General features: G+C 39.6%; 1 protein-coding gene across 3 annotated transcripts in view; it reads left to right on the forward strand.

The window, feature by feature from the left end:
* The window catches only part of LOC124161299 (afadin), a 510,930-nt gene that overhangs the window by 273,458 nt on the left and 211,250 nt on the right, over nt 1-26,222 (forward strand). For all 3 annotated transcript variants that reach the window (XM_046537605.1, XM_046537606.1, XM_046537607.1), the window contains exons 4-8: nt 12,614-12,806; nt 13,896-14,005; nt 16,322-16,532; nt 18,194-18,477; nt 20,755-20,884. In XM_046537605.1, the coding sequence (XP_046393561.1) occupies nt 12,614-12,806; nt 13,896-14,005; nt 16,322-16,532; nt 18,194-18,477; nt 20,755-20,884 (928 nt within the window). The remainder of the gene's footprint in view (nt 1-12,613; nt 12,807-13,895; nt 14,006-16,321; nt 16,533-18,193; nt 18,478-20,754; nt 20,885-26,222) is intronic.

The following is a 26,222-nucleotide window of genomic DNA, read 5'->3' on the forward strand; positions in this document are numbered from 1 at the left end:
AAACTCCGCCGGAACACCTCGCTAGCCAACCCTCTTTCATCTCAATGCACCGCGTGTACCCTCCCTCAACACCCTTACCTTCCCCCGCCCCCCCCCCCTGATTTTCCCCTCCCACCGGTCACGATGCAAAATGTTTCGGCTCCGGTCGGCCGCAGCGGGATCAAGAATAGGAAGGTTGGAGGGTATGTTGACCCCGGAGGATACTCTTTTTTTTTTAAGTCTTCATCAATTGGTATTGTGCCGGATAAATGGTACTTTTTGGGCAGTGAAGTGTAAAAAACTTTGTAATTTCATGTAAAAATACTGTCCGACCTGGGATTCGGCGTGGCACGACGTCATATGGTGCATTTGCATCGAAGACAGAGAATAAATAGTCACACACAAATTCATTTTAAAGAAATTCCAAAAAGAACATTGAGGTCTGAGGTGTGGTTTTAGGGCGGCGGAGGGGAATTCCCTTCTCCTATATTCTCTAATTTTTAAAAATATGTTTAGTCGATTTCATTCGAGTCGAAGTCACGCCCGAGACAACGAATTATATGTAAGTTTTGGGCTTCACTTCAACACTTTTTCTGTCGATATGAAAAAATCTTTTCATAGGTTTAACTGTTCTTTGTATAACATACGTATGTAGCAGGGAGATGTGAATGTCAGTGTGCGCAGTTAACATTTTTCTGATTTTCACGCTTCCCTTTTCCTCAATCTGTTTGCTGGTAGCTAGGTAAAATAGTGCCAGGCATACGGTAGACTTTTTCCTGTCATTTACTAATTTTTTTAATCTGGAAAATTTCGATAAATATCGAAATTTATCATTAGCCTTTTCTCTTCCTCGTTCGAAGGGGATTTTTTGCTCCACTTAAGACCTATTACTCTTAATTTCATCTATGAAACCTGTTCCCCATGTCCCTTTTCCTCCCTTACCCAACAGCTGTCCTTCAATCATGATTTTCAGCATGCCTTCTTACGTTACAAGTAGCTCCATCCATGTCCTCTACCTCCTCGTAATCTTCTCTTGCAGTTTAGTTGGAGGAGAGTAAAGAGGAACCAATAATGAGGAGATTAATTAGCGCGTATCTACCATGGGATCACTTCTACTTGGCAACAAAGGAAAGCGATTTTCGACTACTTCGTATGTGACCAAGATATAAGTAGAAAAATTCCACATCACATGGTCCCATACGCCTCAATCTTTTCCGTATGTAGGAAGACCACTGGCTGAAACCGACGGCAGCGTTTGTTTATACGATGTGCACTTCGATTGAACATTTTATTTCCAACTAATTTAATAATCGCGAAAGGTAGGATGGTTATCAGGGTTTGAATCAAGTATATTCATGAGTTATGTATGATCTTAGGTTTTCCCGGCGTATCAGTTGCTGAAAAGTTTCTCGGGTTTTCCACCGGTTGATGTCGTCCATGTCTCCCGACGTTTCGATCCGCGACTTGCTGATCATCCTCAGGGGATCTTCCGAATGATGACATATTCTCCCATATTCTCTATATTCATGAGTATTTAATTCTCGAACCTTATCCATTTTCAGTAGTAATTTTGGAGTTGTGGGTTTCAATTTTTTCCTCAACTTTTCGCCATTGTGAGCGCTATGTTTATATTTAGTTTTAGGTTTTGAGCTGATGCTGAGATTTCAGGATCACTAATCGTCGAGAATCCAATGTCTTTGTTGGTGGCAAAAGGTTTCGGCATGTATCTCGGCCTGGGGATGGGGAGGGTAGCGGTGCTCGGAGAAGGGTGTGTTGACCCCGAAGGGGCACTGCAGCGTTGCCCCGTAGAAACGCAAACATTTTATCGGCCGCATCCGCTCGAAGCCGTGCCGCCGCTGTCGCCGCCGCCGCGTTGATTTATCACTTTCGATTCCTCGCAGTCGACGAAAGCCTCCGGAGCCATTAGAGACGCCCACGACGAATGCCGGCGGATTTTTGCCGCGGGTCCATGGAGTGTTGGATTGCCGGTGTGATGAAAATGATAGTGGGAAATTTTGTTTGACTTAATGATGTCTGCGGGTCGTAAATGGTGCTATCTATATTGATGACGTCTTAATCTACCCATGAAGGAAGAATAAATTCGAATAATACTTACTCCACTTGACTCTTCTTTCTGGAAATCTTATATTTGTGAAAAATGATAGGCCTTAATGGCTTGGCTGCGTTGGTTGACCACAGTTGACCACAGTTGACCACAGCCGAGCATTAGAATGAAGAAAGATCCTAAAGATAAAACAATATTCTTCTGCTTAATATGTAGTGATGGAATGACTTAAAAATTTGTTGGAAGATGTACTTGTTTGTTGGTTATCCGTCTCTTCACCTTTCGTAGTTCATGGTGCTTAATAGTAAATTTTTACTGTATCATTATTCTTATTTACATCGTCAGGAGTGTACTATTATTACATGAGCAAATTATCTCTGCTATTCTATAGCCATAGATTAATTTTATTTTATTGGCACACTTATATTCTCGTACAACTTCTCATAGCCCTCGGATAGGAGACTTAATGTGGGCATCTTGATTCAAGAAATTTGTTTTCGATATTTAATAATTCCGTCAATATTGTGTAAAATTTTAGCCCTCGAGTCCATTATTTGAAGTTTATAATGGTAAAATTAATCCAAACTTAATCACTTAAAGTCATTTTAATATGGAAGTAGGGCTGAGAGAATTGGGAAAGAGTTGTGTTAGAAATTTAGTAATCCTTTATCGCACGGGTGCGTTAGTCAAGGGACGGTTCTATAATCCACCCGTTTACCGAACGCGAATGAAAGCAGTATGTACCAGTTCCTCCTTTCGAAGCGTGCCACTGAAGCGCATTAAATCTAATAAAGGGGAGGGTCATCCCATGCCACACACTTTTTTTCCTTCTCTTCCCTGCCGACGCAAATGCGTGGATCAGGTCGCCCGCGTCAGTGTGTCACTCCAGTCGCGCTGACTGCAGCTAAATGCATTCCACGCTCCACTTCCTGCCCCTCATCTCAATGTCAATCCTACCCTGCAGCCACAGTGTCGTAAAACTTCTTCTTTTTATAAATATTTTTTTTCGTGATGTCTCTTCCCCCTTCATCTCTCTCTTCCCAAGCACACCTGGACCCTCCACGTGGTTTAGGGGGGAAAGGATGAACCCTTTGTTTTCCTGCCTCACCCGCCCCTCAACGGTGTCAGCTGTTCGCATCGAACCCCCTCTCGTCCGTTCATCGCTCGTTTACTACACCGCGTGAGTCAAGGGGAGGAAATGAAAACGCCGTGAAAACCCCTTCTAGGGTCGTAAGCGGGAAGAGCACTTTGTCAGGGTTGGAGTGGAGCGTCATAAAATTTGAGAGATGCCGCGAAAAGCTCTTTGATGACGAGTGAATTGACTCTTTGACGAGGAGAATGACCCTCGTTCGAAGGATATAGGATCGAAGTTTGTTTCATACCTGTTGGTAGCATGTTCTCGCGTATGTTTTTGTGAGTCGTCGGTTGACTTCATAACCCCTTCTCTAAGGTTCAGATGATGTATAACTCCTTCCATGTTGCCTCGTAAGGGATGTAGCATGGGATTTTATGACATGCATCCGGAAAATGGTCTTTTTCTATAGTTGAGTGTCTCCATTCACTATGTGAAATGGGTCGAAAAACATGATATTTGTGGATGTACGTTCATACCAGCTGCTACCTGGTTTGGAACACCTATTTTAAGATTTTCCTTGTCCCACGGATGTACTGTTGTGTTGAGGCAATTATCAATTTCCGATCTCCTTTGATTATTAATTTTTATTTGGGGTCGGGTTACCTGCGTCGTTCGGGTCCACAAATGAGACATAGTTATCCAATTAGATAAGGCGCATGAATTCAATATAGTTTTGTGAAAATTGAGCGTATTGCAGCGTTATTTTGTCTTTGAATGGCTGAGGCGTATTATCAGAATGAGATTTAGATCTTAAACGATGGACAGGTAGGTATTGGTGATTTCAATATGGTGATTGTTTCACTTAGCCACAACGGTACATCCATGAGGAGGTACAGGAGATTTATTATAGTTCTGCTACACCCCTGTGGTCGCTCTTGAATCGATGTGGTCGCTAAAATTTCCTTTCTTCATCCGTTCCCGTATCCCCTGTCCACGCTTTCCCCTCACCGCTGGAAGATGAAGTTGATACATTCTTGTTTGTTCAACCCTCATTCTCTTCTCCAAGACTTACCTTCGTTTCGTTTTGCTATCATTCGTACTCAGAAAATTTTTCTGCTCAAGTTTGATTCTTTATAAAAAAGGAAATTCTAGACTGTGGCACCATTAAATGTCTCTGGCGTGTCTAAATTCTTAATGGCTAGCCACAATTAATTTGTTTTACTAGCAATCTACTGTAATTTGGATCAAGTCATAAGTTTCTTATCCACCAGGATATCAAGTTGTGCATATGCCGCGTGCGTTTGTTTTGAGGCTTTGTTACTATTGTTATTTCCAATTTTGAACCATTTACCTGTTAAAATTTCATTATTTTAAAAGAGCGTGCTTTAATCGCCCGTAAAATGTTATTACGTTTCTTTGATTATTTGAAACTGTTCCAAGCGTTTAAAATACGAGAATCAATTGCATGTTGTTGCTTGTATTAAAAATATAATTTTAACAAGATTTAAATCTGTGGTCGCCAAATTGTTAAAACCGTTTACCAATATGTCCGTACTTAAGCTATGGTCTCACTATTGGTAGAATGTATGCGATATGCTTAGAAGAGAAGATGATGCCGAGGAGTTAAATTCTAAAATTGATTGTGAATTTATCATGAGAACTTATATATTTTGTCAACGATATATAAAATAAACTGGTCGTTTCTTGGAAATAGGTTATTATTACGCTGATAGGGATTTAATGTTCCTTTTTAAACGTAATTATATAACACATAATTATATCCTAAAGGTTAACCCCGGCCAGTCATCCAGTTTCATTAATTAAATTACTTCCACCTCTGATTTTAATGTCACGGGTCTTCCAAAAACTTCGCCGAGGCAGCAGAAGGAAATCGTGTAATTTGGTAGCAATTTCGGAGCGGTTCTCATTAAATTTGTTCCTGTTCCTCAAATGGAGATGTTGGTCGTGACAAACTGCTAAATGAATAATTCGTGGCCATATATATATTTTTTTCTTTCTCGGGCGAAGGTGTTTTATCTCTCGGTCTAGATACCAAACTTTCTCCCTCGTCCGCTAACCGAAACTCGTCTCGCGGCGTTGGCTCACGAAAGATCAAGGTAGCACACATGGAATCACTTCTCTCCTTGCGTTATCTCTTAATCTCCCGCGCATTTACGCACATCTGTGTCTGCTTCCTCCCCTCTTAACCTTTCTCGCTAGCTTTTATGTGGCCCTCTTGCTTTTTCAGTCTCCTTAAGCTTTGCCCTGGGTTTCGCTGCTGACACTGACGGAATATACCCCATTTTTTTCTTCGCTTAGTGATTTCCCACTCTCTCTCTCCCCCTTCCCCTCTGTTTAGAATTTGCATTCTCCACTTTCCATTTTTTAATTTTATGGGTCAGCTAAGAACCGAGGCTGTGGTGACGCGAGAGTTGGTTTAGGTTACTTATGTATATTTTTTCTCTTCTGGTTACAAGAGAAAATAGCATGAGACGTTATTTTCATTACAGTAATTATTTAGCGGAGAAAAAAATTGTTTACCTTACTATTGACAAATTTCTTCGAATTAATTGATCATTTGAGAGATTTTTATTACAGTATATCTCTCACTCTATTGAATGTTAGGTAAGGAGTTATCAAAATTAATGCCTTCTACGATTGTGCTCTTTATCATAAATTTTTTATATTTTTTGGAATTTCTATAAGGCCATAAAAATATTGTGATTGTGTTTTAAATTGCCTTTTTTTTCGGCCGTAAAAGGGCGTGGATCAAATTGAAGCGTCCATATTCTGTGTGTTTACTTCCTTTTATTTTCATCTTTTTTTCCTTCATCCTGCCACGAAGAGTGAGCACTCTCCTGCCAAGTAAATGGCACAGAATTGCAATATTTTCCTGTAAGGAAAACTTACGGAATACAGTTGTTTCCACTTATTAATAGTATTTTTACTCCATCCATTGCAAGAAACAAGCGTGAAGTGTTTTGTGCCAGTAGCTCATTTCTTTGTCTCACCCTATCTCTAGGTCGTAATTGTAAGACTATGGCCACATCATTACTTTTGTCAAAGTATATCCTTATCGATTTATACATTTTCAAATACGACCAAGGTTTCAACTCAGTTTTGTGCCATTCTGTGTTACAATTTATCATCCTTTACTGTAATCTGTAACAACCGTAAGATAGATCTATAGCTCCCCAAAACTGTGTGCAGCCCTATCCGCATTCCCATTCCTTCAGATCGATACCTCATCTTCCTTACGGCAATACTAACAACTTATGGAAATTTCAACATATTTTCCCTTTTCCACTTTTAACATCACCCACCCGGTCATCCGATGATAATGTTAATCATTAAGAATACGTCAGAAACGGTGATGTGCTATTCTACGAATAGATTTTGCAAAACCCCGGATGATATCTTGGAGAAATTTATCTTGCCAGATCCCGGCTTCAGTGCCTTGTGGAGGGAACTTCAATGTAGTAACACACACAGTAATCTGTCCAACGGATGGGACGTTAAACCGTGATCCCATTGCCGCCTTTTGTATCTACCGATTCGATCGATAGATTTTTCTTCCTCATAGGAAAATCTACTAGAATTGGTAGAAAATTAATTGCGTATGCTTGGTTTCGCTATTTAGTTGGCCCTTTTCGCTCTGTAGCGTTAAGGTGTTTTTCCCCGTCTCTCCCTTCCGTTCCTATCCTTTCCCAGAGGCGTCGGCGGGCTCCCATCGCGGCGGCGCCTCTATCCTTTTTCCTTCCTCTCCAGCCCCTCCCCGGGTGATCGGGCGTATAAGCCTCGGGCTTGGGTCCCGGCCCCGGTGTGTTGTATCCTTAAGAGGGTTCGCCTTGAACCCTCATGATTCTTGCCGCCTTTTGTTCGGAGTAGGCTAACATCGGGTTTCTCTCCACCCTTCCCTTCCTTTCTCTCATTGCGCCAATGACCTTAGGTGTCGGTCGTCTCCTCAAAATACCATACCCGGATGGATAGGAATAGAATTGCGTTAGAAAAGGAGTCGTTCATGAAGTGTAAGTAGCTTATGAGAGGATTTTTATTTTTTCAATGAGTATTTTGAAATGGAATGGTAATTAATATAATGATATTTTGTGGTTTTTTAATCAACGTAGAATAGTGAAATAAAAAGTTGTTATTTTTCATACTTTAAAGTATCTAGTTAAATACATCGAGAACTTAGCTATTTCTACTCGTACAAAATCATTTTATTACCAGTCAAATGTATCATATTTCATGAAATATGAGTTCTTTATGTTTATTATGGATGTTTTAACATTGTGAAACTATCAGAATATTTATATTTTTCCCCTAAATAGTGCTAAAATTATGAAAATGTCATGACAAACTACCCTCGTCATAGCGCGATTTGGTATCGTAAGTTCATGGCTAGCTAGATCGTCATTTCAGCACAAGGGTTCAATCGGTAGAATACTTTATTAATAACCCGGTGGATGGTGGGTGAAGCTGTCGCGTGTGTGAATGGATGGCGCCCAGTGTTGATCAAGGGAGGTAACAGAGCCGGGGCGCGATCTTCCTGCTGCCCTCTGAAGGCGTCGACGGACGCCATGTCCTCGTCATCAACCAACCCTTCCCCTTTCGCCTCAACGCCTCTCCCTCGCCGCTCCCCCCTCCCCCGTCTTCCGCCGCCTCAAGATTGAGGTGGAATGTTGAAGAACTCGTTTGCATTCCCACTCCACAACGACAGTCATTTAGAACTCCCCTCTACTCCCCCCCCCCCCCACCTTCCCGAGTACGCCCGATGGAGTTTCCGAACCACCGGTGTTGCGCGTCCTCTTCTCGTCGTGACGCTCATTTGTTTATCGTGCAGTTCTCTCTCCCTCCTCGGCACTGGCGGCACAGCGCTGTCATCCCCTCCTCTCATTGGTCGAGCGCGTGGTGACGAAATGAGGTGGGGAGAGATGTTTTGCTTAGGTGCGGCCTTGTTTTCACCGCGTTCTTCTTCTTCTGCAAAACTGGAATCCGACGGATGAGGACGGAGAGTGATGAAACGGAGTATGTTTCGCGTCTCAGGACCAGCCATCTCGTCAATCAATTATTTTTTTCCTCCCAAAATGAAACAAAAATGTAACGCTCTCTCCACTTCATCTCTATTCTGCTACTCTACGATGTCAATTTAATGACGGCAGTGGCGGATACAGATGGGGGGCGCGCGCCCCCCCTTGCGGGTCCGCATGTATTGCCGAAAATTGCAAAACCACAATTGTAACTTTTTTATATCATAAGATGGCATTGTCTTTTACATGTTTATAATCACTTTAAATAAAATTTTCATATACTCTGCCTGTGACTTGATCATCTTTTATTACGATAAAATTAAAGACAATTCAAGATATGTTGCGCCCCCCCCCCCCCTTGAGTTTTTTCTGTATCCGCCACTGAATGACGGTGAAGATGTTTTTTTACCTATCTTGATTGAGTACTATCATTATTTCCTTTTATGATATTGCATTCGATTTACAATTAGAGATCACCAACATTTTCTGAAGTATACTTAGAATGAACTTGAAATTGAATGGTTTATTATTTTAAATTGATGATTTAATACACTCGGTGTCGGAAGCGTAAAAAGTTTCCGTCTCCTGCCTATTTCTTCCTTTTCCTAAGTATGGAGGGGATTGCCTTTTCATGATCGATTTTGAATGGCTGAAATATTTTTTTTTGTATTTTTCTGTGCGAATTCCAAACAAAAATGGTGCTCCTCAATTGTATATTCTTCTCCACAATTTTCGGCTTCTATTATAATGGGTGTGTGATTTTTTCCTTCTCAATATTTTCCAAGTCATTGGGATTATGAGACTTGTATGGCTATTGTTTTATCATAAAATTTATCAAAAAGACAAAAATTGGAATCCTATATCAAGCTTCATTTTTCTATCCGCAATTGGTTAATAGTAATAATTTAACTCCCATTCTAAATTCAAAATGCTTTTCTTTAACCAATCGTTACTTGGTCCGCTGAAAAGATAGGTCGGGTTTGTCGAGGTATGGGTAGACAGCTGCTTCTTGGGAACTGACTGATATGTCTCTTACGAAACTTTTGCACGTACCTAACAGTATGACCCTTCCTACGGCCTGCTCCTTTTCCCGGGTTCTAGTATTGTTGGGACGGACGCCAGGGACACACGGATGTTAGATTGGAATGCCAGTGATGACCTCTGTCTGATTGAGCTCCAATCGTGTCAACGTGTGCGTGATGGAAATCTGAACTACTCAAGTCAATACTCCGTTGGGATCGGTTGCCATATGTTACCTTGCCGTTGCGTTGCGTTATGGATTTCATGACCTTAATGAAGTCAGATGCATCCTGTTTGACTTTAATCATGATTTTGGTGATCCCTCGTGCTTAAATTGGATTCATTATTCGGTTGTTTTACAATTAATTAAATATGGTCACATGAAGCATGCCATGTAGTGGAGGAATGAAGATGACTACTAGTGTTTAGTTGTCATAATTAGCATCAGTTGGCCTTTAATATAAATTACGAAATAAATATAGCGTTGGAATGGTTGAAGGCTGGGGTAAAGGGTAATATTAGTAAGTTCAACCGATTCAGGCGTGATATTGTGGGAGTTCGACGTACCGAAATAAAAGGTATTTGCACCTATCCACAACTATTTAACGCCTTTCGCCTAACAGAGCCATCATCTGATTCAAGACATTACACTACTTGAGAGCATCACATTTATTCAGTTGAGAAATAGGTGGTGGGAGGAATTCTGTCACACCTATTCCTCATTGGTATCATGGTTCTGTGGGCCGAAACGCGTCGTACGCATTGAGTAATTGTTGGAAAGAGCTTATACCTTTTATTTAAATTGGTAGTATTAGTATCCATTCTTCATCATTTTCGTCCCTTTTCTTCTCATGTTAATTATTAATGATGTAAATGTCGACTATGCTACTTTGCGGTTTGAGATTGCCTACATTTGCCAATGGTTTTTCCATCGGCGCACCGAGATGGATTCCAGTGTTTCCAACTCGCGTGCAGGCTTGCTGAATGTTAATTTTTCTCCATGTAATTTTCGCACTAAGCGTCGAATAAGGGTTGCTCCTGTGTTTGAGTGTGAGGGATTATGAGTTGGACTAATAATTACGTAAATTCGTTGTAAACATGGATGGTGAAGCATTATCTTTATTAACTTTCCTGAGCCAGTATGACGCACTGATAGTTATGAAAAAACACATCGTTAAGCTCAATTAACTATGGAACAAAGGAGACTCTTTGATGGTATTTTTGTATCGATTTTTTCGGATACTTCACTTGTGTAAAATCCTTAAGTTTACCACGGGGCAAACGTGTAGGCTCAGGCTTGACCTCTCAAATATCACCGAAATTAAAATGCATAGTTTTATACTGCTTATAATCTTGACGAATCGATTTCACTCTCGGATTACGGTAATAATTCGTGTGGCGAGTCGAGCTACAACAGTGGGAAGTATTGGGGAAGCCGATGGAACTTGAAATAGAGTTTTCTCGATGGATAATGACCGTTGTAATAGCTGCTTACGATCCTGCCGCGGCCCTCATCAAACCCAGAAGAAGAACTCGGTGCCGATGAAGTTATTTCTGCGATTTTTTTTTCGTTTTGGAGTGAGAAAATCCTTATCGCAATGGCCGATTCGATGACCTCTCGGAGATATGGAGCTGGCTGGGATTTCACGTGTGGTATCGTGGGAGTGCTTTAGCGAGTGGGGATCCCAAGTTGCATTGCTTCTCCTCGGCTGATTGCTGACTACTTTCTCGCGAAACTGCTTCCGCTAATGCCGTTTCATTTTTTTTCTCTCGGATGTAATGGGCCCCTTCGTCCGGCATCTCCACTGGGTTCTCAGTCCATCAGTCTCGTTTCGTTAATTTCGTTTCCGTTAAGTTTCAAGGAAAGGAATGCCTTTTTCCCCCACCCCCTCATTTTCTGATCTCTCCAGAGCAGTGGTAGGAAATCTTCGTTTCTCCGATTTTTATTTTTCGGGAATGCAATGGTAACCAGAAAGCAATTAAGAGTTACTGAGTATCAGCCACGATTACTTTTTGGCCTATTTCACAAATCAAAAGGGGTCTTTCATAATAGTATATTTTTTGAATTAAGAAGCTTGATATTTTATAGTGTTAGATGGTAGAATGTTATAAGTAAACGACTTAGGAAGGAAGAGAATAGGATTTTTAGATAGATTGAAACGGAGTATGCGTATTTGTGAATAGAAAATAGAAACTCTTGAAGGATGGGGAGGCTTCCAGAATGCTTCTTAATCGGTAGAATACTTCAATAATAATTATATGCATTGCGTTATCCGAAAGAGTAATTGTTGACCTGTAATTAACTCTTTTATTCTACTTTATGTAAGGAAGACTATATTTTTGACAAATTTTAACGGAAATACCTTCCATTTCCACGTTTTTGGCCATTTTTTTCTAAATTGAGCCGAGGAAGTCCTATTCCAGTGTACCTTAATTTTTATTTACTTAAGTTTACGTCTCATTTCGGAATGATTCATCATTAGCGGCCGGATAAGCGTCATCGATCCATTTTAATGCTATATTGCGCTCTGTCAGCTAATTAGCGAGTACATCCGTGGGCAAAGAGCTAGATATGTATTCTCTTTGCTCTAATTAAATCATCAAAACCTTTGTGAATATAAAAAATGGAATTCAGGTGCAGGCGTTGTGCGATCAAAACTTCCCGTAAAGAAATAGTTTTATCGCTTCGTTTTATTCATTTTAACCTTGCTCATTTTTCAGATGTTTTGTGATCACGGCAGCGTTACTATTCATAAATCTTGTGTAAAATTATTATCGTCCACACTGAGTGAAATTTGAAATGCTCATGCATGAGCACCAATAATCGGAAACCTTTTGGCCAAAAATACGATTACTTCCGTCGAAACAGGGCAGTGCATCTTTTCAATAGGTCGGAATTTTTTCCTACCTTACTTCTTCGCGGATTTTAGGAATAATTGATAGTTTCAAGAGAAGAGGTCCTCAAGTTTTCCTTTGCACATTTTCTACCCGAACGAAAATAGGTAAATATTAAGGAATGATATTAACACTTATTCATAATAATTAAGAGCCAGCAGTGTCGCAAATTAAGTCCTAGCATGCTATATGTAAGGTTGCGGATTTGAGTTTCACCTGGGCCCTTCTATTTTCAGGTCAAAGTTTACTTATGTAACCTCTTGTAAGATTTGCTCTTAGGACTCTTTCACAGTGTAACGGGCATGTGCAGCGACGATTATCGAAGAAAAAAAACAAATAAAACCCTGTCGTTCACCAATCTTCCATGTTTATTTAGCCGCAAAATTACGAAGAATAATTTATTAAATGCTTTATTTTTTATACTTTAAAATTTGTTCCGCGATAGTGTCAATAAGCAACACCCGAGACGTAAAGCGAATTTCCCCGTACTCATATTATTGGATTTTACTAAGGCTTGAACTAACGTACCATTTTTCTCTGTATTTGCAGGATCTAGAGTTCCACGGGGTGATGCGGTTCTACTTCCAGGACTCAGGGCAGAAGGTGGCGACCAAATGTATCCGCGTGGCTTCGTCGGCGCCCGCGACGGCCGTCGTCGAGACGCTCATCGAAAAGTTCCGACCTGACATGCGGATGCTCTCCGTTCCTGAGTACGCCCTCTACGAGATCCACGAGAACGGAGGTACAGTAAACTAAACTATTTTTGTTGAGGAACATAAATCATCATATCAAGTTTTGGGAGTTAGAACCAGGTTTTATAGAGACAATTATTTCCAAGACCTCATTTATGTGATTTTTTATTATAATTGGATTGTTTTATGTAAATCAGATTTTAAAAATTGTCTCCTGATATTATCTTATCACTTATTATTTCGATGCGATGTTTTTTTATTTTTCATATTACTAATACTATGTTCACTATTATATGACTTGGGTATTGATAATTTACCAGAACTATGATAATTTAATATATTTTGTACATTTAAGATTAAAATAAAGAAATTACAAGTTTACAATATCACTTATTAACCAATCTTTCACTTTTCTTTTAATGTCGGCCAAAGATTTGAGATTACATAGAGCCTTTGGCATACAATTAAAGGTATGAGGTACAACATACTTCAGCAACCTTTTACCGTACATGTTATTATAAAGATAAGTTTCCAACGAAGGACTGTTGCGTTTGTCCATAGAATGTGTATTATTACATTTAATTTTGTGCTCATTTTTGTAATAGTTCTCTAAAATAATGTGCCAATTCAGCATTTTATTCATAGTTAATATATTATATTTAGTGCACAGTGATTTTAGGTCAGAATTACAAAAATAGTTCAAACCAACTGTATCAATTAACTTCAATATTCTCTTTTGGTTCTTTACATGCCGGCCTCGTTGGCGGTGGGGTTAAGTCCTCGCCTGCCAAACTGTAGGTCGTGGGTTCGAATCCCCACTGGGTAGGTGATCCCTATCCAGGGCATGGATGTTTGTGTTGTACCTACTTTGTTAATATTGGAAATCCTCGTTGTAAAAGGCCGTCATGTGCTGTTTACGGGGAATTTGATAATAGTTAATAAAATAAATAAGTACAATTGTGTTTAACAGAGTATTTGACGCCATTCCCCAGACAGTGATCCCATATCTGAATATACTCTCCACCATTGCAGAATAAATCGTTAATTGAATCAAAAATAAATCATTAAAGAGGAATGTTATAGAAGAAGCACTTTTGTGTGGGTCGTTACGTGATGCCTCGCGCTCTTTTTCTTTCCAGATGAGAGGAGATTGGCGGAGGACGAGAAGCCGTTGTTGGTGCAGCTAAACTGGCACAAGGACGATCGTGAGGGACGCTTCCTCCTGAGGCGGATCGACGACAAAACGAACGTGAGTGCAGCATTCATGGAAAGATTTTGTTCCTTCTAAAAAAATAATTAAGCGCCAGGAGTGTCGCAAATTAAGTCCTAGCCTGCTATATGATAGGTTGCGGGTTTGAGTTTTACCTGGGCCTTTCTTTCTTTAGGTGACAGGTTGCTTATGTAGCCTCTTGATAGTTTTTGCTCTTAGGATTCTTTAACAGTGTCATGGGCATGTGATTGTCGTGGAAACAAAAAAATAAATAAAACCGTGTTTGTTCACCAATCTACCATGTTTATTTACCCCAAAAATTAGGAAGAATAATTTATTAAATGCTTTTTTTTAATACTTCAAAAGTTGTTCCGCGATATTTTCAAGTATCATCCGAGACGTAAAACTAATTTCCCCGTACTCAACTTATATTATTGGTTTTTACTTTGGCTTGAACTAACGTACCCCCCATTTCATCTTGGGGGGGGGGGGAGGGGTAAAGAGGGGGAGGCGTGTTTGACACTAATCGGAATTATTTCGGCCGGTTCTCATTGTGAGCGGTTGGCAACTCGATAGGAATTCGGTGTGTTCGAAAAATTTCATTTCTACAAGGGAACATCTCTCCGTAAAAATGAAAAATTTTGATATTCACCAGGTTCCAGTGCTGTTTCCAGCATCTATGAATCAACAGCTTGCTATGGAAGCACACCATAATGATTACGATCAGTGTCAGGTACACTCCCCTTGCGTGTTTTGTTAGTCATATAATAACAGGTTACACTTAAGGTACGTAAATTTCTTCCCAATAAGAAAGACGTGAGCTTTCTGCATTTCTTCTCAGTAAGAATTACTTGAGTTCATTTGTTTTATTTTGTAAGTAATTCTAAAAACTGCGATTAAGTTGTTTACAAATAATCATTAAGCTCTCTTTTCCTATACCTTGTCAAAGGTTCTCTCTACATAGTTTCATTTGCCGAAACAATATTTAATTCTTTACACACGTTTTTAAGTGTTCCTTAACTCACTATTTCCATTGTTACCTTTCATTCTGTTTTAACAGCTTATTAGTTTTTCTTTTAACGATGCATTCTTTTGTTGCTATTATTTCTTTGACGGAAGGTACAGCGTCAGAGTCTTGTATTTTCTCTGCGGAAGATAATTCTATTCAAGTGAATATAATGCTGATTATTTGAGATTTTGGCTATAAGGTTGCCATTCTTCTTCAGACGCTCTTTTGAATGAAAGTAAGACCAATCCACATCCAAGGACTTTTCGTTGAGTACCTTTGACCTCAATTTGTTGGTTTGGTTGTGATGCACAAGGCGTGAAGGTTTGCATAACCTAGAGTATCAGGTAACGCCCCTCCGTTTGCTTGAACTCGTTGTTTTTTAGTAGAGGTTGTAAAAAAAATCGAGTCCATCTCTGTAGACCTTGAGTTTTTGATATTGTTCTCAGCCATTCATTTACTCTTACGAAATTTTACTCTCGATCGCGGTAATTCATATCTACCTTAAACCTGTTTAAGATCGGTGAAATAATCGAACTGATTTCTGGCAGGCGGCGTGGTTAAGTCCTTGCCTGCCATACCGAAGGTCGCGGTTCGAGTCCCGCCTGGATAGGTTGCCACTAATGGGTATAATCGCGTATTGTTAATTTTTGTTCAAGCCTTCAATGTTAAGGGCTCATTGTCCTGTTATCGTTTATTTAAAGTAAAATGTTTAATTTTAATTAAATTAAAATCACTCTCGCTCAAGATCTTTGATTTCTTGTGATTTGAAACATTGCCAAAATTTAAATCCTTGCGTACTTGCAATGGCATGTTGAACCTGCAAAATGGACTGAGTGGATCATAAAAGTAATTATCCAAAATATAACTGATAACTTCAGGCTTTACTTTGTGAAACCTCTCCAGATGGAAATAAAGAAATAAAACTTTCTAAGGTTCACTATTATTTAATTATGGGCACCACCCGGGTTTCGTAACTTGGTTACATCGTCGACGATGATGTTACGACGATATAACAAAGTTACGAAACTCGGGGCTTGCCCATGATTAAACAAAAGTGAACCTTACAAAGTTTTATTTCTTTATTTCCAGTAATTATCCACTCTGATTCACCATGACGAAAGTTCATCCTTGAACGCACTATTTCATTCATTCTTTAAACCTGTTGAAAATTGGCTAAAAAATGGAATTTGAGTTATGGTTTATGAAGTTATTATATGAGATATATGTTATAAGTGTTGGTTATAGGTAGCTCCTGAACCTCTCCACGGGTTTGCTCATTTTTTTCGTCGTGGTATTTCGTAAACTATCGACGTTTCATTTGCCTGATTACACATCTCCTTTATCAGGTTCCGGCGGCGAGTTTCCAGGAGAGCGGCAGCAGTTTCCGTCGCAAGCTGTCCAAGCGCGAGAAGAAGCAGCTGAAGAAGCAGGAGAAGCTGAACAAGCTGAAAGCGGGGGCCGGGGCGGGCGGCGTTGGCCCCGGGGGCGCCGGCAACGGAGGAACCCTCGGCCCAGGCGCCGACAACGGCGAAGGCGTCGCCGAGAAACTATACACCGGTGAGTCTGCCTTTCTTATCATCGTTAATACTCATCATTAATTGTTCATCGTCATGATTAATCCGCGAGCCAAATAAAAAGTAAAGGAAAGCAGCAGCATAGTCATTATGGTTTTTATTTGTTTTAAATTCTAACTCACATACATCTCTCACTAAGTCTGAAGATTTTCACAGCTTCTTTTATCTATGTTGGTGTTGGTTCTCGGGTATTGCTGTGTAGAAAACATTTTCACTCAACGTTTCACTCCTCCTACTGGGAGCGTTATCAAGAGAATAACGCTCTCAGTATAACGAACGAACGTTAGAATTCTCTTGATAACGCTCCCAGTAGGAGTGAAACGTTGAGTGAAAATGTTTTCTACACAACAAAACCCGAGAACCACCACCAACATCTCTCACTATGCTTTACATATTTTTTGCCATGATAGCGGATTGATAGTGGTAACGGAGTCAATGTCATTTCATGACGAGGCGCTATTTGTGCTACGATGTAAACTCGACCTTGACCCCGTTAACTGTTGAGGTGTTAGCGCCTTTTGTAGGCTTCCACGACTAAGCCAGATTTTTTGCTAATGGTTGATGTGATGTCGTATCTGGGAAATTTTGATGACAGTGGAATTTTCTCATTGCCTAGGTTATCCAATCTTTGTTTTCCTTACGTTATCCATTCAACGATTAGTTAGAGGATTGTAATTGAAAAAGTCGAAACCTACTTAGTGAATTCTCAATGATGCTAAATTATATTTATTGTTCTAATAATTTTCTCTACTACCCTACAAATTCATTTTCCGGTCTTGACATAAAATTATAATTCCAAAAATTGACGGAGAATTTGATGTGACTTTTTTTGGCTGGGGTGTAATATTTTACTTTTACTCTCGTTCATATGCGGATTTAGGGGGGGGGGGAGACGGGGGCACGTGCCCCCTCCAGACGCTTAAAAGGTATACAAGATCTTTGATGCTGTTATCATTACGTTCGTTTTATTTTGTGTACTACGGAGCCTCAATCATTTAATTAAATACTAATTACTTTCATATCAAAATTAAAAGAATATTTATACAGTAATTTTTAATCTATTTTTAATTTCCAACATGAGAAGACACGTCAGACCTTTGTGCCCCCAGAAAAAATCCTGGATCCGCCCCTAATACCGCATGATTCAATATGTACTTGAATGCTATCCGGATTCTTGAATGAAAGATTTATAGATGAAATATCTTTATTGAAAAGTGCCTTTAACCAGAAATTAATGAAAATGATGTCTAAAATTGATATGAGTATATTTTATCTGTGTTTTCACGATAAACTTAAGTGAAAAACAATTTTAAATATATCAAGATTTTTTTGTCAGCCATAAGCTATGTTCCAAAAAATGCGTGAGAATACAATATTTTTTTCTACGTTTGCAAGTCATATTTGATTAAAAAATTAAGTCGTAAATTTACCAAGTTTTGTGTCGGTATTGCCATTAAGCTGTTATTCTATTAACTGCCTTAGAATTCTCTATCCATTTTGGTTTTAATTGAGCTATTTTATTTTATTTTAATAAAGTGGTACACGTACAGCAAGACTGCCAATTTAAAGTGCACTTAAAACAACAATTGTACGTCACTTATCCTAGTGTACCTCTGCTAATGCTTTATTTTTTTTCGCCCGCAGAACTTCCGGAGACGAGTTTCACCCGTTCCATTTCGAACCCGGAGGCGGTGATGCGGCGCCGGCGCCAGCAGAAGTTGGAACGCAAGCTGCAGCAGTTCCGCAGCAAGGACGGCGGGCCGGACACGGGCGGCACGCTCAAGATCTACGGCGAGTCTCTTTGCCGGGACGTGCCCTACAAGACGCTGCTGCTCTCGGTGCGGGACACGGCCGCCGTGGTCGTGCGCGAAATGCTCTCCAAGTACGGGCTCACGCGCGTCGATCCATCGCAGTACTGCCTCATCCAGGTACGATACATCCATACTTAGCACCGAGGGGACTGCATAGAGGAGGCCCAATAGGGTAGTTTCCATCATCAAAGAAAACGAAAGGCATTGATTGCGATTCGTTATCTACCATTAGTGTATTCATAATATACTATTACTTGGTTTTAGATATCCCAGTTTAGACGAATGACAATGGTTAATTTAACCTCATTTGAAAAAGGCCAGATTGGCGCCCATGCGATGCCACTCCACGTGGCGTCGCAGGGACCTAGTTTCTGTACGGGTAGATAGGAGTTTTACATCGTCTGAGATTACCAATGCATGCATGAGGCACAGAGCTCAGGGAAACATCTCTTAATAATCACCTATTAAAAATGTCTATGGTCGGAAAGTTTCCTTCGTTTGATAGTGTATTAATAATCCATGTGTAAGCCAAGGGCTACCTGCTAGCAGCCTGCATCGCAGCGGAGCACACATTCTCACCTTAAGGAGTATAGAATCCCTGGGTGTTCCCTCCCTCGTTTGATATGATATTAATAATCCTTATTTAAGCCAAGCACTACCTGCTAGCAGGGTACTCTGCTACCCACTAGCAGCCTGCATCGTAGCGGCACTCATAGCCTCATACCAAGGTGGCCTCACACGACGACAGCGGGAACCAGAAATACGTCGCACGGGCTTTTCCCAGCATTCATACTTAGCCGTCGCGTTTTCGCGCGCTTGAAAATTTTCACTTTTCATTTAATCGCGAAAAATAGATGTCGTCATTTAAAAATCTTAAAGCGTGAAATCAATACTCCAGGAGTAATAATCTTTCAATTTAGGCAATAAAAAAAGTAGGAAACCACCCTATTCCATGTTTTAAAAGGCTGATTTCTGTTCCCACTTCGGTCGCATTTCAATCTGTTTTCAACATTGTCCGCGGCGTGGTGATGATTTCAGAGCGATCCATCCAGTACGAGGATTGGCTTTGGATTGTGAAAAATTTGATAGATCACATGATCATGTGTATAAATTGCGGTTAACACCCCTAACTATACCTTATTTCTCCTTTGGAGTCGGATCAATTTGTCCGACGGCGACGCGAGTGGCGACTTTTGTAAACCAATTGAAATGCGTGGTGGTTGACAACATATTCAGAGGCCGAATTGAGGATCCTCTTTTGTAATGTATGCCTAACACTTCGATGCCCAAGCGTGATCACGTTAATAACAGCGCCGGAGTCGCGTACATTTCTGCTGTTCCGGTGAGTTTTTGCTCACCCCAACTAGGCAGTTAACAACAGAAGATGAATAAAATAGTGCATGTGCACCTTTGTTGGTGTTAAGTGATGTGTATAAGAAATAGAAACTTTTTAGAAGCTTAAATTTTCACTAACAAATAAGTACAGGATCAATTGTTCATAATATATCAAGAAAGTGAACGGTTATTTTTATTTTTTACTAGGTATTTGCCATTTTTTATTATTTTTTGTGTTACCTTTCTGGTAACTTTATTTTGGATGTCTCATTATTTACAATTTAATGTGAAATTATAGGGAAAATTTCATTGATTTTTTTCATTTTTTCCTATCTTAGATATTTTCTTGCGACATTATACAACGGGACATATATTTCCTAGCAGGTACCCGAGCCCAAGTAGAGCCCGGGAAGTCGCATTTGATTATGTTGAAATATATTCCGTGCATCTTTCTCAGTTCCCAACTATGTAGCTTGTTTCTTCAACTATTTGGTCTTCATGTATGGAAAGTTCTGCCATTTAGCAGCTCCTAAAAGTACTATTAAAAATATGCATAATATATTTAAATCCCAGATTCCGGCGTTAGCGTTTGTTCCCATGTTTATTTATAAATAAATATAATTAAAAAAATGATGACCTGAAATTCTAATCCTCACGAAGGTGTAGTATTGTGATTGTGAAAAAATTTTTTTGGAATTTCACTTGGTAATGTTTTTCCATGCCAAATAAAAATTGTTTGGGGGTTAAAATGTTGACCTCTAGCCTTTTTGACTGCTGCTCAGCCACCTTGGGACCCTATATTAGTATTTAATCTGAAGCTGATTATTCTTGAATGAACGAGTTTTTTCAGATTCCCCACGAACTTAATTTTTATACGCAATGCGTTCCAATGGTACACACTTGAGATTGATGTGCCCACGAAGAAAACAGTCGGTTTTGGAATTCTGTTTCTAAGTGGAACGTGCCAAGAATGATCTAGTTTTATTCGACTTCTCTGTATGTGAATGTAAACTCTTGTTGACTGTGAATTTCATCGCTGTAATTTCAATTCGTCCTCAGGTCAACGTTCTCGGACCGGACAGCGGAGTGGACAGCAGCAAAGAGTACCACGGTGGGACGAACAGGGAATACATCCTGGACGATGACGAGTGCCCTCTGGCAATCTTGATGAATCATCCATCTTCTCGAGGTGAGTGCAATACCTCCTTTCCATTTTTTTCATCATCTCTTTTAGGTTTTTGGGACCGCTTTCTGAGAACTTTTGGGAAAGAGATGATTCCCTCTTTTATCGAGAGATCGGTCTTTTATCGTGACGCATTACTTGTTTATGCGTAAGATCAGGAATATTTTAAAATTTCAAACGTTAATAATTTTCTGGGAAGTTTTTATTTCTTGTCCTTTGGAATAGAAATTCTTTATTTTCTCAAGCATAAGGGAATTAAAAAACGGAAATCGAAAAAGTTTCAACAGAAAATGTCAATCAGCCGTACTTTCAGAACGACGAAGCATCGAAAAAAGCCGCGACACAACGAGAGACCTGCGCGAGTGTATTAATTAAACCTGCAGGAATACGTTATTAATGCTATTAAACAACTTATTTGAATACATTTGAGAGATCATAGTAAAAGTAAAACATTTAATTTCAGCATTTAAAACGAGAAGGTTTGCGGTGAAACTAGTATTTTTATTTTCAGGGTTCTGGGGGGCGAGGGTATGTGTTGTATCTGCCTTTATCCCCCCTTAGTAACGCCCCTGCATATGCTATTGCATTGAAATTTTCAGGGTTTATGGAGGAGACCCTTATCAACATTTTCCTGTATCTCCTATTTGATTACCTCAGGATTTTTACACGCATAAATCGTCAAGAAAAATGAAATACACGGCCTGTCGATCGCGAGAAATGCGTACTCTTAAAAAAATGGTGAGGCGTCATCGTCTCCGCAGTCCATTTGTATCCCCGAAAATTTATGTTTCCTGAAACTCCTAAGGTAATTAGAATCAAATTGTAATTCCTTATCGTGTTATCAAAAAGCTATCATAATAGATGCAGTACCGTTCGCTACATTTGCCGATTCGCCCTGTGACGGGATTGTTACTGAAAAAAATACGTAACATTTCCGATGTGGAAGCGTTTACGGGAGTGGTTCAGTCATGTTTCATCTAGGTGTTAATAATATCGGCTATATAAAATACTAATTCGTGTAGTTTTGCCCCCATTTGATGTTTGTCTGAAGTTATATCGATGCGAGCCGATTAATTCAGTTTTTTTATCGCGCCTTTGTTATCAACTGCCTGTTTTTCAAACTCTTTATCAATGTCATGCGAGTTACTCGTGCGATTTGAGTTGTGTTAAGGTAAATACAGCAATTGAAATTAATGCTCGATAAAATCATATATGCGACATTGCCGTATTTTAAAAATTCTTTCTTACCTGTCGGAGTGACCTCTCCGTTGAAACTTCATTTCCCTAAACGCTATGTAAGTTTCGCGAACGGCGCGCAGTGCGTCGGAGGGAATGTACCCGAGGCGCTGTCGAATATTTTACCCAGTGCATATTCTCGGTGGAAAACGACACCATCGTTTCCATCACCTGGCCAGTTACTTCTCTCTCCTCTCTTTTATGTGCGGCTGCTTGCTGTTGCCTGGCCTTTTTCGAGTTCGTTCCCCCTGGTCATTCAAGGTCGCCTCTGTTTGTGTTTTGAATGTAACTGCCACCTACCGCCCGCCAGGCCAAACACTTTCACCGTCGGGTATCGTATGTAGTTCATCTTTTCTCCGCTCGTGGCGCGTAAGGTCGGAGGCGTAGCGCGTTTGGCCTTCGCGCGCATTTTCCTTGTGGCGTATACCATTCGCATTGAGAGAGCAGAGGTCAGAGAGGTTTTCTGGGGTTATAGGCGCTCGATTTTGTAAGTTAGCCTGGTAGCCTATTTTATGATCGATTTCAAAACATGATATTTGATAAAAAAATTATGGATTTTTGAACTATATGTTTTTGGAAATATCGATGGCAGTGGACCATTACCGCTCCACTGGCTATCCAATATTTGCTTTGTTTACATTATCCATTATTTTATATCAGAAAATCCTATGTGAAACATTTCACAATATGAAACAATATTCCCATTGCTACTAACTCGTGGTATTGCATAGTGTTTCTGAAGCTAGTTGCACCGTCACCATTTTTTAAGCTTCTCTTTGGTAAATTATAAAACCGGTGACACGTATTATGTCATGTTTTTTGTACTTTTATCAAAATCCTTTATTTCGTAATCATTTTATTAATCCTAAATATTTATCCTTTAACCTTTTGCTCAAAATTGACCTTGCCGCACAAAAGGTGTAACCACTAACTTAATTCAATAAATATCATGAAACTCTAAAGGCACGACGCATAAAATACGATTGCAATTTTTGTTATGATTGGTTGCTTCAGTTACTCATCAGGAATTTGATGTAATTCCCGAAAATCATGTCTTAACAATTTTATTATTGCTTAAATTATACTTTTATTTGTGTATACATCGTATGTATGGACAGTTTCTACTCATTCGCTGAGGAAGTAGTTTATATTACCCATTTCAGGGTGTATGTTTATATTATTTTTTATTGCTTCGCGTGTTAAGGATTAAAATTTTAAAAAAATATTATATATCGCATTTGAGCGAACAATTTGCGCGACTCATTGTTATAAACTGATAATTTTCTATATTTTATGGGAGCATCTTTGGTATTTTAGTTTTTCTTGTAAGGTATTTGGATTGGTAGTCAAATGTTTTGACAATGATTATCTCTCGAAAGATACATTTTGTGAAAATCCTTGTGAATAACTATAAATAATCGTTGAAAATGGTGTGCCGAAGAAATAAACACGCCAAACCTCTTCAGTCTATGGCGGTAATTCTAATTGGGTATTGGAATCGCTACCTGAATAAATGGCCAGGGAATTTAAATTTTATTTCCTCATTGTTTCGGTTGTCCTTCGCTTGAAGCCATTTCTTTATATTGTTGGGAGAGCTGGGCTACGCCCACTAACTGAGCTCAGCGCCGGAACTGATTTCACGGGACATTTTTGCGACGTTGTATGCTCGGGTAGTCGAATATATTGTGGACTTCCTTCGGATTATGTTTTGGCTGCCGTCTCCTGCATAGAAATTCAAATTCACCATTATTTAAATACAGAATATTTTGGAACGTCATTCATATCACGGAACTAATTCGTTAAGTCTCGAACAACACAAATTGAGCCTATTTTGAAATAAAATGCAGAGGTAACCTTGAGCACATTTTGCTTCGTATGACATTTCCATGAATTCCTTTTGGAAAATTTCCTCGTTGTAATTGAGCCAACTATGTTTAAAAATTACTCTTACGAATGCTCTCCAGAACCCAAGAATGCGGAATGTTGTTAAGGTTTAAAAGCGTTTTGGCAAATCAATTTCATTGAATTAATCTATTAGTTAGTGGCAATCACGACGGTTATCTCCAGAGATAATACTTTTCTCTTATCTACAGCTTTTAGTTTCCTTGTTTTGTCGTCCATAGTGGCAGTTATTGTGACTTTGCTTGACGGTTTTGTTATTTAAATCACTCCCGTTTTGTCTGTAATCTGTTACGACGTGGAAATTCGATTTCATGTCGGCCATAACTGTTGCGTCGTACTAATGTTCAGCCTTATTTCTGGCTTAGGTGCATAGTCTTCAGATGTCAAATATTCCGCACGTTTTTGCAGCCTTCACGTACGTGTTATTTGTACCGAAGACCTTAATCGGTAGAGAGATAATGAGGGTCGCGTATGATCTTGATCTTTCCCCGCTTGCTCTTTGAATTGACGCTTTTCCGTCCGTCTTCCTGCTCGTGTTAGTTCACTCAGCTTGTGTGTAGAGGACTCCGGCGTCTGCGCTGCTCGTCTTGTTCTTGATGGCTGTGTCCTCGCGGTCGAAGCCGGTTTGAATAACCTTCCGATGCGTAATATCCCGTCACTACTTTGGTTTGCCGGGTAGGGACAGTTGCCACGAATTGCAGGGGAGTGGAATCGAGTTTTGGGCGACTTGAAAATTTTTTTGCGTAGAGTTAATCTTTGTTTGGTGGACCTAAAAAAGAGAAGTGTTTCATATTTCGTGACAATCATGTTACGGTGGAAATTTAATAGCTTCTAATAATACCCTGCACCTTTAGTTTTTATGTAATTTTGAAATCAGCTTCCGTTGTCATTCACAACATTTTCTTTTGGAAAAATTCCCCTGGACCGCGAACCGAACCACAGACCTTTGGGCTATCTCCTATCTTCATGAACCTCGGTAAACCTCCAGAGGAATAATAAACGTTGATTGCATTGTGGAGTGGGTAGGAATAAAGGTCCGTGGTTTGAAATCGGTTCATTGGAAATTTTCCCATGGGAATTTATGAGAATTCCACCACCGCAGGTTTTTAGTATATTACACTTCTATCGTAACGTTGGCCGATACTAATGATTTTATCATAATGTTGTTACTGATATGTATGAAAGTGTCAACTGCAGTTTATTCACAGTAATCATTGCATATTTTCTCCGAATCCTTAGCCCGTATTTCCCAAGTATTTATGGTGTTGCAATGCAAAATTGTCACAACTAAGCGATATCTTGCTTTTTCCAAGACTACGAAATTGTTTTTCATATCCAAATTGGTCAAGCTTTGTATTTTTGGGTTAGTTTAATATTTATGGCAAGGAAGGATGAAAATGTTGGAAATGAGGGGTCATTGCATTAATATTAATTCTTACTTTTTAGAGTTCAGATCATATCAACATGGGAATGAATTAGCTTTTACTCCATGATCAATGTTGTCAAACGGCAATTTATTATTCATTAGTACTTACTTACGCGGTATTAATTTGGGGGATTAAGGTTATTCGAAAATGAAAGATAGGAAGTCCTTTGTGGAGTAATTGAGGAACACAGCTTAGCGCGGACGAAAGACGAAAACATATTCGCTGAGAATAGTTTTTATTGTGAATTAAAAACGGAAGTTTAATTTCCCTGGGAAGTGAGGCTGAGATAATTAATGCTTAATTTACCTTAAGCACGGTATAATGCATTTTCGATAAAAAAGAAATGGATGTGTTTACAATGTGTCAATCAATATCTTTGCGCGGGTTATAAATTTTATTTGAAAATTCAGGGAGCGATATGAACTTAGTTTTTACGATCTTGTATTAAAAAAGAACGACGAGAGAAATACGATACCATTCTGGCTTACGCCGGGTATTTGATTGAAGAGTTTACCCTTCTAGATTTTTGGGGAAATTCCGCGGGGATATTCACTAAGAACCCAAGGTCTAGGGAAGTGCGTGCGTAGATGGCTGAGCGATGATGACGGTGATGTATCAGTGTCGGGGTGTTTGTGATAGCGATAGCCGTAATTCAGCGCGGCGGGGAAGAGTTTGCCTTTCGAGGATGTTGGAAGAAGCCTTGAAGGTGGGCTTAAGGGTAGCGCCCGCTCATTAACGAGTGGATAAACATGAGTCTGTTAATTGCGCGCCGCTGTTAG

This window comes from Ischnura elegans, chromosome 6 (assembly GCF_921293095.1).
Source record: "Ischnura elegans chromosome 6, ioIscEleg1.1, whole genome shotgun sequence".
Lineage (NCBI taxonomy): Eukaryota > Metazoa > Arthropoda > Insecta > Odonata > Coenagrionidae > Ischnura > Ischnura elegans.